Below are 12,897 nucleotides of genomic sequence, written 5' to 3' on the forward strand. Positions count from 1 at the left end.
TGTCCAGTCCTATTGATGTATTATGATGTATTGGTCTCTGGACTTTATTGGTTGGGGTTGGTGCCCTGGGGGCTTGACTGGTCTTTCAGAACTGTCGGCTTTTTTTCTTCAGATTTCTGCACTGAAAAGGTTGCATTCAACACCAACTCACGACAAATGTTTGAGCTGTTCATTTGTTTTGCAGATATGTGTACAATTGTGAAATATTAAGTGCTTTGAAAATAACAGTTGTTGCTGGAGTGCTGCTTTCTTTTTTCCCTAAAAAAAAACTTTTTTCGGTTTTATTTATTTAGTAATAAAACATAATGATTTAAAAAGTGTGTAGCTGATCATGACTTATATTTTCATTACCCAAACTATCAGTGTTTGCAGTGCAGCACATGTAGGTGTATCTGGGTTAATGGCAGCATTGTGTTTTCATAGTTCTAGAAATTAATTCTGTTCTTTCATTTATGTGGAATCCGGCTGTGGTGACAAAAGTACCACCCTGTGCCCAAATCTCTGCATTCTTCAACATCTCACTCAAATCCATAGTAGTCTATTCATCTTAAAAATGTTGTCAAATTTGTGAAACATTATTTTGCATTATTTTAACAGGTATGCCAGAAGATTGCACAAAACAGTAAGGCGCTTGGTGCCGGACTCGGATGTCCGATTCCTTCTCTCTGAAAGTGGAAGTGGCAAGGGCGCTGCCATGGTTACAGCAGTTGCCTACAGGCTTGCTGAACAGCACAAACAGATACAAGATACCCTAGAAGAATTCAGCCTATCACATGAACAATTAACGGAGGTGAAAAAAAGAATGAGAATTGAAATTGAAGCTGGATTGAAGAAAAAATCTCATGAAAGTGCTAAAGTTAAAATGTTGCCGACTTTCGTTCGTAGCACGCCTGATGGATCAGGTAATATTGCATTTAAAAGTTTACATATTAAATGTGTTGACCTCATCAGATCCTATAACTTTGTTGCTGTTTTTCACTTTACGAGAGCGGATGAAATCTAGTGCATGTTTAATAATAGGGGAAATCAAATCAAATATTGCCACTTCACATTATTTTTATGGTGGTTCATGAAGTAGCATGGTCTGTGTAATGAAAAAGTATGGTGTGCTTGCCAATACGTTTAACGTTCGAGTGCTGGCAATGGCAATAACAAATGCATGATTTATTGCAGAGTGACTAAAATAAAATTGCTTTGGTTAGTGCTCAGGCATTCAAGTGGATATGGAAGTATACATGCAAACAGCCAACAGGAAGAATGTGAGACTAAAATTCTTTTTTGGGCATATCCAAGATGTGATTGGCAATGTATATGGCCAATCGCTGAAGGTTCCTTAGCCCAAGAAGCCAGTGGCTTAAGAAGGCTGAATGAAAGCACCTTAGACTATATGTACAGTACTGTGTTTTTGTCATATGTGGCTCAAACACAAAACCTAAACAAGCATTGTCAAAGGCAATAGGTCTCTCTTGAAAAGGTGAGTGCCAAGCTATTGGCTTCGACTTTTTTTTGCACTTGCTCAATTTTTTTGTTTAAGAGTGCATGTATCCTGGCATTGCTTAGCAAATATGCTACAGCAGTGGTTCCCAACCTGTGGTCCGGGGACCCCTGGGGTTCCGTGAAGCCTTCTCAGGGGGTCCACGAGAGCCTAGAAAATTAAAAAATATTAACAAATAATGACAAATTAGGTCCCCAGCTTCCAGTAATGACTCAGGCAGGGGTCCCCGGATTCCCATGATGAGTCAGTGGGGGTCCCTGGGTTCCATTAATGTTAAAGTGGGGGTCCACAGAAATCAAAAGGTTGGGAACCACTGTGCTACAGTAAAGGTGCTTGCTTTCTGATCCCCATTTGCAGCCAAGGCGCTCTTTGCCATGGCACCTCCTCCAAGTTTCACGAATCACCTAAGACCAACAATATATTATTTGTTTTCATCCCGTGTAAAACAGAAAGTATTTTTCCTTTTCTGAATTTGCATATTGCACATTACCCAGCTTTTAGCAAATCTAATCTAGAACAGATGGGCCATGGTTTTATTAGATCTATAATTCCATATTAATTACAGAAAAAAGAGCAGGGGCGTGGCCAGCCCACACAAGATGGCAAACGTGAAATAGCCTATCTCCACTGGGGAACCCGAAATCTGGCACTTATTGTTGCAATCTGCCTCCCTTTGGACAAGCTGTTACCTTTAAGGGGAAGCAGAGGCACAGGCAGCTGCAAGTTGGAGCAAGAAAGACTGTCTGCAGGCTCGGATTCCCACATTGCGGCCCTCTACATGCAGGAAGCCGATTGCAGCCTCGCATCCTGAACTGCCAGCGCACTGGACTTGCCCAGAAGTGGCCTTGTGCACAGGGCTGCATCGCACCAGGGGCTCCTTTTGAGCAGTGGAGCCCCCTGACTGTGGCAACAGTGCACCAAGTGCTTTCTCCTGAGGCCTGGCGTGACCACACGAAGAGGGGAGAGCCGTAGGGGCTTACCATGGCCCGTGAAGTGATGGCAACCGCCACTTCACAATGGTTTTGAATGCACCACATTATGGTGGCTGATTCCTGACAGCGAAGGAGCAGAGAGGATCTGTCTTGTGGCACTGTATTTGCATTCCCCCACTCCAGCTACTACTGCGTGTAGTATAGCATGACACGGAAGGATGTAAGAAAGGTTTATTCTTATCGTCTGTCATATATTGAATGCCTCATTATCTGTCAACCAGCCCCCAACATTCCACGGTGATCGCTGGGCTCGCGTGCTCACTGGGAAGTGGAAACAAAGGACTACAACAATAAAGTCACCTGAACCTATTAATTACAGCAGTGTTAGTTCAGTTATAAGATAATATATAATCTCCCTTTCTTTAGAGAATTTACAACATCACAAAATCTTTGAACTTGGAAGTCACCCCTCCATTATGTTTAGGCCTGCAAATAGATCCCTCTTGGATACCCATCAATTATTCCTGACCAATTACCTCAGGATCTTGGTTAACAAGTGATGATGCAGCTCCATTAGCATGTTTGTAGGAATATGTAAGAGTGTTAGCTAAACTTGACTGTACTTCCTGATCAGTTCCCGTTTCTTCGCTACCCATAACTTGTTTAGAATCTTCCACTACATTGGAATTTACACGAGCGGCATGTGACATGTTCCACCACCCTCCATTTTCTAAGAGAATGGCTTACTTAGATTTTTTGACAACTCTGAAACGTTCTCCAAACTTAGTTAATAGCTGGTCTAGGACATCTGATTCTCATGTAATCAACAATATTTATTTGTATTTGGGTTACAGTTTTTCCCATATCATAATACTTCTTCATTTAGGATTGTCTGTCCACTACTGCTTCCTGGACTCTATTTTTTTTTACTCAGAATGTCTACAATGCCAGTAGTTTTAGGTCTAATCACATTGTGTGGACTCAACTTTGCTACAGACACCCTTTCCCTCAACAACTCAAATAGTGTGACACCTGTAACACTGTGTGGAGTGGTATGTTAAGCCCATAAATATTTCTGTAAAGCCTCCCTCACACGTAATTTGTATGTGTATGGTCACCTTAATGATGCGGTTAGCTAGCTCTGCTTGCTTGTTTCCTTGAGGATGAGACAAGGATGACTTACAATGGTCAATTCCTGAAGCTTGCAAAAATGCTTTAATTTCTATTGACAGGAATTGGGACCCATTGTCACTTACTATACAGCGAGGTATATACTGCCTAGCAAAAACAGTTTTAAGGAATTTGGGGACAGATGTATCAAGCTCCCGGTTTGCATTTATTAAATAGCAAATTTTAAGAAATCGCTATTTTAGAAATGCAAAATGGGATGTATCAAATTTGAGAGTCGCTAATAGCGATTTCTTAAAATTTGCAAATGCAATTTGCATGTTGCAGATACCAAATCACAATTGCGATTCGGTATTTGAAAATCGCAAATTGCGAAAACGGCAAACCAGAACAGACTGATGACATCACAACCAGGAAGTGAGTCATCCCATACTGTTTCCAGGAGCCACACCCACAGGAGCAGGCAGAGAGACACAGCCCAGCACCATGGAGGCAGTTGTGTGATCCAGCCAGGACCAAACAGCAACATGGCCAATGTGGGAATGTGAAGGAGAAAGGAGACAGGAAGCGCAAACTCAAATTCAGTGAGCAGGAATGGGGGGGTGCTCACTGAGAAGGAGGTAAGGAACCGCAACAAACTTTTTTGGGAAGAACTCACTCCAGGTACCTGAAAGTGAGAAGAGGAAAATGTGGTCAGAAATCCAGACTCAAACACCAGTGAGTCCTTCAGTATTGCACACACTATTCGCAGGGCAAGGGTGTTACCTCTCCCCGAGTAGAACCTAGACTCAGATGAAATGCCGGATGAAGTACCCACACCACCCCCAGAGGCTAGATCCACAGGAAGACAGCAGTCCCTGCCACAGTGTCAGTCAACTCCCCTCAGGAGGCGTCATGATGCAGGCGGACAGTGCACGGATGAAGGGGAGGGGCCGTCAATCTTTGGTGGTCTTGAAGCTTCCATGCTGAAAGTGCAGCGCCTGCAATGCAAACACATGAGGTCAATGCACAGGCAGTTGGTGTCTCACAATGACAGTATGGGAGCACTGGACAAGCAGTTGGATGCACTCAATAAAAACATGGGATCCATGCACAAGAAGTTTGAGTCTCTGAATGGAGAACAGCAAACAGCAGCAGAAAATACAAAGGAGTTGACAAACGCCATTAGGGAACTCTGCACTGAGAATCAGCAGGAGTGTGTTAGCCACCGTAGGCGCCATCACCAATTTATGGGATGGTTTGATGGGTTCTGCAGATCAGTCGATCGGCTTACTAGCTCAACTGCCTTGATGGCACGACGTGCTGTGGGCATACACGTGGAGATGGCACATTGCAGTGGGGACGTTGCACAGGGATTGGTGCAAATAACGAATGCTCTGGATGCATTGCAGACAGCATGCTGCGCTACAAATAGCGAACTTGGTGGTGGGGATAGTGAGGAGTTCTCTAGTCTAAGAAGTCTTACAGCCCCTGTGATGGACCCTAGGCGTCGCATTACCAGACACAGGACTGTCTTGGAACCCGCTACAAGAGGTGCCAGCTAGGCCACTGAATACTCAAGTGGAGTGCGTGGACGTAGGAAGTAATGTTGAGGGCTACAGGGGTCTACCTTAACATGTAGCAATACAGTTATACTATGATGCTAATAGTGTGACACTGTTACTCGCACATGTTTGCCTATAATGCATAGCTATTTCCTATCAGCACATATGTTACTTGAAGATAATAAATATGTTAACTGCGTAAATACATATTGTAGTGGTGTTGTCATTACCTACATCAGAAATGGTTGCACGTGATGTCAGCATGTCTTTGCCTGCCCTCTGCTGCACTGCTCCTGTCTACTGGGTGATGGGGTGGTAAGGGATCACCATCCTCATCTGAGTCCTGCTCTGTGGGTTCCTTGTCATTGTAATGTTGTACAACATAGCACATGTAGCCACAATTTTGCAGGTCGTCTCTGGGTTGTACTGTAGTGCAACTCGACTCTTATGTATGCATTTGAAGTGGCTCTTCAGCAGTCCAAAGGTTGTCTCCACCACACTGCAGTTTGCCCTGTGTGCAGCATTGTACCTCCTCTCGGCTGGCATTGCAGGGCTCAGGTAGCGCGTCAGTATATAGGTCTGCACTGCTCCTGAAATGAAAAGAGAGTAAATTGAGTACTTGTGATATCTGACGTCACATTTACATCAATGCAACATTGTCAACTATTACATTACCCAGTAGATATCCTTCGCCAAACTCCCCAGCTAGTAGTCTTGTGTGAATTCCGCTGTGGCAAAAGATGTACGAGTCATGTGTGCTACCTGGGTATCTGGCCACGAGATCGGTTATGATGTTGGAGGCTTTGCTAATCACTTGTATGTTAATGGAATGATGTTTCTTACAGTTCCGATAAACATACTCGGTGGCAGATGGTGGACCGATAGCTACATGTGTCTCATCTATGACACCTATGACGGGGGAAATTGGGCAATCTGGTAGAAATCATATTTTGGCTGTAGTCATCCCTGTGGGGTGTTGGGGAATCTTATGTGCTGTTGAATTTTGCTCAGCATGGCATTGAGAAATGCATTGAAAAATCATGAGAGGGCACTCTCTGAGACCCCTCCTGCTGCTGCTATGACCCCTTGATAGCTCCCTGAGGCTAATAGGTTCAGGGAGCATAATACCTGTACATGAGTGGGTATACTATTGGTCCTGTGGGTGGTGCTCTGCAGTAGGGGTTATAGATCAGCTATCAGGTCACGTATCTTGGCTGAGCTTAACCTGTACTTCTCATAAATTTCCTCCTCTGTCTGGTCAAAAAGGGTTATGCGCACTCTGAAAATGCGCTCCTGTCTCCTCCTCCCCCTCCTCAAACCTGCCAGGATCCTCATTCTCCACGCCATCGCGTAGAGTGCAGCCATTGTGGAAAAGAGGCTAAGTCATTCTGGGCCTCTTTATATAGGTTGCACCTGGTACGACCTGATTTCAATTCGTGGTAAATTGAATGTGCAAAAGGCCATTCTGCGAATATTCGCTATTTGCTAATTTTTGATCCATTGCACTGCAAAATGGAATTTGCTTGTCTCAATCTGCTTCTCGCAAATAGCGTCATGATTTTGCAGATCACTATCTGTGATTCACAAATCTAGGTTGCAGTTTGCGTAACGCAGCTAGCGATTCGCTAAATCATGTCACTATTTGCGATACGCAGATTACGACACTCAAAATCATGTCGCAGTCACAAAGAATCGCTATTAATCCCTAATTTTCGCACAGCGAATGTCTTTCATGCACCGTATTTGCCATTTTTCCATTCGCAAGCGGACGATTTTTGCAATTTGCACAGTCTGCAAATGCAAAAAAGTTTGATACATCTGGCACATAATCACATTGCCAGTGGTGGGAGTGTCCATTAATTCTAAATCAATCCATTTGCTGTAATAATCTATACATACAATAGCAAATTTCATTTAATTTGGCAATTTGTATATAGAACCAATGAAATCAATCCCAACTTTGTGCCATGGTCCTTCTGGTAAAGGTATAGGGGTCAAAGGACAGGATCTTGTGCACAAGGTTTTATCAGCATCTTGACAAACCCAACAATTATGTACTAAATTCCCCACATCACGGTCCGTACAGGGCCACCAATATTTGTATCTCAACTTTTTTCTTTGTCCCAGTCCTGCCCATGTGACCTTCATGAGCTAATGTGAGAAATTTGTCCCTAAGACTAGAAGGTGGTACTAATTTCTCATTTCTCATAATGACCATTTCAATGAGTGTCAATTCATCATTCACCTTCCAATAAGGTCTCAAGGAATCTTCCAACATCTTTTCTTTGGGCCAACCTCTAACAATATACGGCAATATTCTTCATCATCATTAATGGCTTCTAGTCACTGCTGTTTATTAATCACACACACTTCTTCTACTTCATCTGACAAGTAAGCAACAGTTAGGTAATCATTCATTTATTCCAGTTCGTCTTTTTCATCATCATTACAAGGCAAACGAGAAACATAATCAGCTGTGATATTGGATTTTCCCAGCAGGAACTCAACATCAAAAACATACTCATGTGATTTACAGGCTAATTTGGTTACGCGCGGTGATACTTTGTCAGTAATACATTTGCACAATATTCCTACCAATGGCTTATGGTCAGTACGAATTAGAAAACGTTTGCCCCACAAAAAACTTTAAATTTTGCCACAGCCTACACACAACCTAATAATTCTCTCTCTATTACAGTGTATCTTGTTTCAGGTTCCTTCAATTTGTGTGATGTAAATGCAATCAGTTGACTTCCTTGTGGTTTTTGCTGGCTCAGAACAGTTCCAAGTCAAGTCTGACTCGCATCAACAGTTACTACCGAGCGAAGAGATTCATCAAATGATTTTATTGAAGGAGCTTTTTGGATTTCTTCTTTCAATTTGTGCATATAACTTTCACAATCATCACTCCATTCAAAGTCTACATTCTTTTTGGTCAATTCCCGCATAGGTTCAATTTTGTCAGAATAGTTCTGGATACATTTTACATAGAATTCACATATTCCTAAGAATGGTCTTAACTCATCCTTATTTGTTGGTCTGTGTTAATAATTGATGTAACAAGAGAAGGTTTTGGTTTGACACCATCAGCACATATGGTGTGGCCTAAGTAAGTTTCTTCATTTCTGAAAAACTTGCGTTTGTCATTATGAAGAGTCAGACCACTGTCTGTATGCATCTGAGTACCTCCCTTAAAATCTCCAAATTACTCTCATCTGTACTGTCATCCTTTGAAAAAATAAAAATGTCATCTTGGAATGCCTTCACTCCTGACGTTCCATCAATAACTTATTCATTGTTTTGGAACACTGTGGATGCCGAACACAACCCAAAGGGCATACAGCGGAACATAAATGATCCCATTGGTGTGATGAATGTAGTAAGATTACGTGAGTCTGAATGCAGCAATACCTATTGGTATGCTATGGTGAAGTATAATGTAGAGAACACTTTGGCATACCCAAGTGTTGCCATCACCTAATTTATATTTGTCAAGGGTTGTGCTACCACTAATATTGGCTGATTCAGTTGTCTTAAATCGATACACAACCTAATTTCACCAGATTTTCATGGCAACAACAATTGGAGACAACCAAGATGATGCATCTACAGACTCGATCTAGAAAGTTCTTCACTTCTTCTCTGACTGATAAAGGTAGATTGCGAACCTTTTGCTTGACAGGCATGGCATTGTCCTTGAGCTTAATCATGTGATGGAAACTCTTCAGACATCCGAATTCTTCACTGAAGATAGATTCAAATTCCTGAAATCCCTCATAAAGATGTACTTGTATGTCAGTTAATGCAGACACATATGTGCCTTACAAGGATTTATCAACATGCATAGTTGTTTCTGTTCGTACCAACCAAGGATGTTCACTCCTTGATTCATTACATATATTTTAGTTCTTGTTACTCTACCTTGGAAGTTGAAACCAGCCTCAAATGCTCCTTTAAGTTGAATTTTATGTCCTCCATATGCTCCTGGTATGATTCTAATGGGTTGCAAAGATGACTTATCCTGTATCTGGTCATATTCCTTCCTTGATATGATTGTTATGCGAGACCTAGTGTCCACCAATGCTTCTAACTTTTGACCGACTATTTGAACCATGCATCGTGGTTGATCCTGATGATCCAATTCATTGATTAGATTCACCATCAATACCAAGTCTTCAAGAAGGAAATCCGGATCATGAATTTCATTACTTTCTTGTACTGGAAGTACTTTCTTGAAACGTGACCCTGCCCGGCACACCATGGCAAAATGATCCTTTCTACCACATTTTTACATTGCTTGCCAAGAGCAGGGCAATTCCTGTATGAAGCTAGATGGTTAGTAAACCAACATTGATAACACTCAGTTTTCATGTGTTCTTTGCTTCTTTGCATGGCTGTGTCTACTTTATTTTTTGTCTGGAGAGAATCATGCTTTTTTTCCTTAGATGTATGTATGTACTCAATTGATTTCACTAGTCACTTCAGGTTTACGCAACATTTTGATCCCTTTTGCTGATCGCTCATCATTTCGTCAGGATTTTGGAAAGCACAAGATGATTCAAGCATGTAACGTGGCTGCATATGACTCTACAAACTCTCCAGGTGCTTGGTACCTATAATAGAAATTCTCCCTTTCCAGTATTACTCTTATTGTTGTATCACAATAGTCACACATTCTCCTTTTCGCCTCTATATATGTTTTCCAGTTCTCTTCACTCTCGGGTTTCAATGCGGTTTTTACATTGTCAAAAATACGCCTGCCCTCCGTTTTCAGGCTATTGTACAATAGTGGGGTTTTGCACTCTGCGCTATATTCTTATTAGTTGTAAACAAGTGCATTTCAAAACCTCAGATACATTGTTCCCATCGTTCTCTAGGCACTCCAGGCATAGCCCAAAAATTTGCAGCCATTGAAATGGTATTCATTACTCCAGCCATTGATACGAGTGCTTACCCCTATTTCTGCTAGTGCTAACTGATTTATAATTTAAGGGAACCAATATATGAATTGTACTCAAGTATCTGAAGAAGAATAAGGCCTTAACTCCTTATGTATATATTGTCAGTTATGAGTTTTTATATAAGTTCTTATTGTGTGTATGTATATATATATATATATATATATATATATATATATATATATGTTCATTGGCATGTGTAGCTGCAAATACACATACTGTGCATTATACTTCTGCTATCTAGTATTGGGCTCGGAGTGTTACATGTTGTTTTTCTTCGAAGAAGTGTTTTCGAGTCTCGGAATTGAGTGACTCCTCCTCTTCGGTTACATTGCGCATGGGCATGGACTCCATGTTAGATTGTTTTCTTTCCACCGTCGGGTTCTGACGTGTTTCCTTTCACTCTGAAAGTTTGATTCAGAAAAATTAGAAAACGCCTTATTTACGTCTGTATTGCATCGAACGGGTTTACATCCCTCCATCGACACATCGGTACCATCGGAGAAGATAACTTTACTCGCCCTTCGGGGCGCGCACGCCCTAGTCGGGCCCACCGCTTGGAAGCGTCATGGATCGGACTCCATTCTGATTCTGTCCTCAGTGCCACGCAAAATTCGCTTATACAGACCAACATCTCGTCTGTAATCTTTGCCTTTCCCCAGATCATCAGGAAGAAAATTGTGAGGCCTGTAGATCCTTCCGGTCCAAAAAGACGCTGTGAGACAGGAGGGCGCAAAGACTCGAGATGGCGTCCAGAAGCTCCAAACATCTTGCCGTGGAAGAGGAAGAGATCATGCAGAAAGCAGTCTCCGTCCGATGTTCTGACTCTGACCAGGAATCCGAGGAAGACAGACCGGTCACGGCAGGACAACATGTGAGTACTCCTGCCGCTGTACCATCACAAAGACAGAAACATTAGCCCTTGGGTACGCCACTGCCGGAAGGCCATGGCTCGGCCCGAAAAAAGACATCCGATGACCAAGCTGCCAGTTCGGCACCGAAAAAGGCCACTCCTCTGAAACCATCGGACTCGATAAAAGGCTCCGTGTCCGACTCAAGCAAACACCATTTTTCGGAGTCGAAAATTCGGAAACCGCTTTCGGAGCCGAGAACATCCACTACACCATCTTTTTCGATACCGAAACAGCCGGCTTCGGAACCAAAAAGAGAAGGATACACAGAGGAGCATGGACTTTCAAAAAGACTAAAAGAAAGCCACAAAACCTCTGAAGGGGAGACTCAAGTACAGCCAATACTTGAAGTAACGGATAAGAGGTAAGCCAGGATTCATATCCACAAGGAAACCGGCAGAATCCTAACAGCCCCTCCTCTAAAACCTAGGAGGAAGCTAACCTTTCAGGAGGAATTGGACAATATGCAGCCTCCAGCTAAAGTGCCAAAGCCAAAGGAGAAACCACCACCTCCTCAATTTTCTCCTCCTCATTCTCCTCCTCACTCTCCGCACCTGCATACCTCTCTTCCAACCAGTCCTACACCAGTGCAGTCACCATCACACTCTTTTGACTCACAACAGGACAATGTAGATCCATGGGATCTTTATGATCCAGATCCCACTCCCAACAACGACCCGGACTGCTATCCCTCTAAGCCTTCACCACCTGAGGATAGCACTGTGTACAATCAAGTTTTAGCTAGGGCTGCAGCATACCATGGTGTCACCATGCACACTGAACCATTGGAAGAGGATTTTTTATTTAATACACTCTCCTCTACACATTCAAAATATCAGTCCCTCCCCATGTTCCCAGGCATGCTCAAACATGCCGATCAAATATTTAATTAGCCAGTTAAGGCAAGGATAATTACGCTCAGGATAGAGAAAAAATACAAACCACCTCCCTCTGATCCTGATTACATAACTCAACAAGTTCCTCCAGATTCAGTAATAGTAAGCGCTGCCAGAAAAAGGGGAAACTCCCAGTCATCAGGTGGTGCACCCCCACCAGACAAAGAAAGCAGGAAGTTTGATGCTGCAGGGAAGAGAGTTGCATCCCAAGCAGCGAATCAATGGAGGATAGCTAACTCACAGGCACTGTTAGCTAGATACGACAGGGCCCATTGGGATGAGATGCAAGACATAATTCAGCATCTCCCCAAAGAACATCAGAAAAGGGTACAGCAAATAGTGGAGGAAGAGCAAGCTATCACCAATAATCAAATTAGGTCTGCCCTATACGCAGCAGACACCGCTCCGAGAAGTGTCAACACTGCTGTAACAATAAGGAGGCATGCATGGCTCAGGTCCTCTGGCTTTAAACCCAAAATACAGCTAGCGGTGTTGAATATACCGTTCAATAAAAAACAACTTTTTGGCCCGGAAGTTGAAACAGCCAATAAGAAATTGTGCAAAGATTCTGATAAGGCAAAAGCAGTGGGTGTACTATACTCCAAACCATACAGGGGAAACTTTAGGAAAACTCCGTTTGGAGGTGGATTTAGAACACAGAAAGCATAGGCATCCACATTGCAGGCAAAACCAACCTACCAACCACAATACCAGCGAGGTGGTTTTAGGGCCACATATAGGGGGCAGTATCTCAGAAATAGAGAGAAATTTCAAACCTCTAAGCAAACTTCATAGCACCCTAAGCAGTGACTTGCTTCATCCCCTTCCACTCCACACCTCTCCTGTGGGGGGAAGACTACAACACTTCCAGACAAATTGGCAAAACATTACCACAGACAATTGGGTACTATCAATTATCCGCAATGGTTATTGCCTAGAATTGATACAAACTCCCTCAGTCATTCCACAGAAGTCACACAAACTATCTACAGAACACATCAATCTCTTACAGAAAGAAGTCAAATCTCTATTG

At 42.7% G+C, this 12,897-nt stretch overlaps 1 protein-coding gene across 1 annotated transcript in view; it reads left to right on the top strand.

Annotated features, from left to right (window-relative positions):
* Positions 1–12,897, top strand: part of HK1 (hexokinase 1) — a 1,372,133-nt gene that overhangs the window by 687,625 nt on the left and 671,611 nt on the right. Inside the window, exon 10 of the mRNA XM_069240524.1 lies at positions 598–902. Within this exon, the coding sequence (XP_069096625.1) occupies positions 598–902 (305 nt within the window). The remainder of the gene's footprint in view (positions 1–597; positions 903–12,897) is intronic.

Source organism: Pleurodeles waltl, chromosome 6 (assembly GCF_031143425.1).
Source record: "Pleurodeles waltl isolate 20211129_DDA chromosome 6, aPleWal1.hap1.20221129, whole genome shotgun sequence".
NCBI lineage: Eukaryota > Metazoa > Chordata > Amphibia > Caudata > Salamandridae > Pleurodeles > Pleurodeles waltl.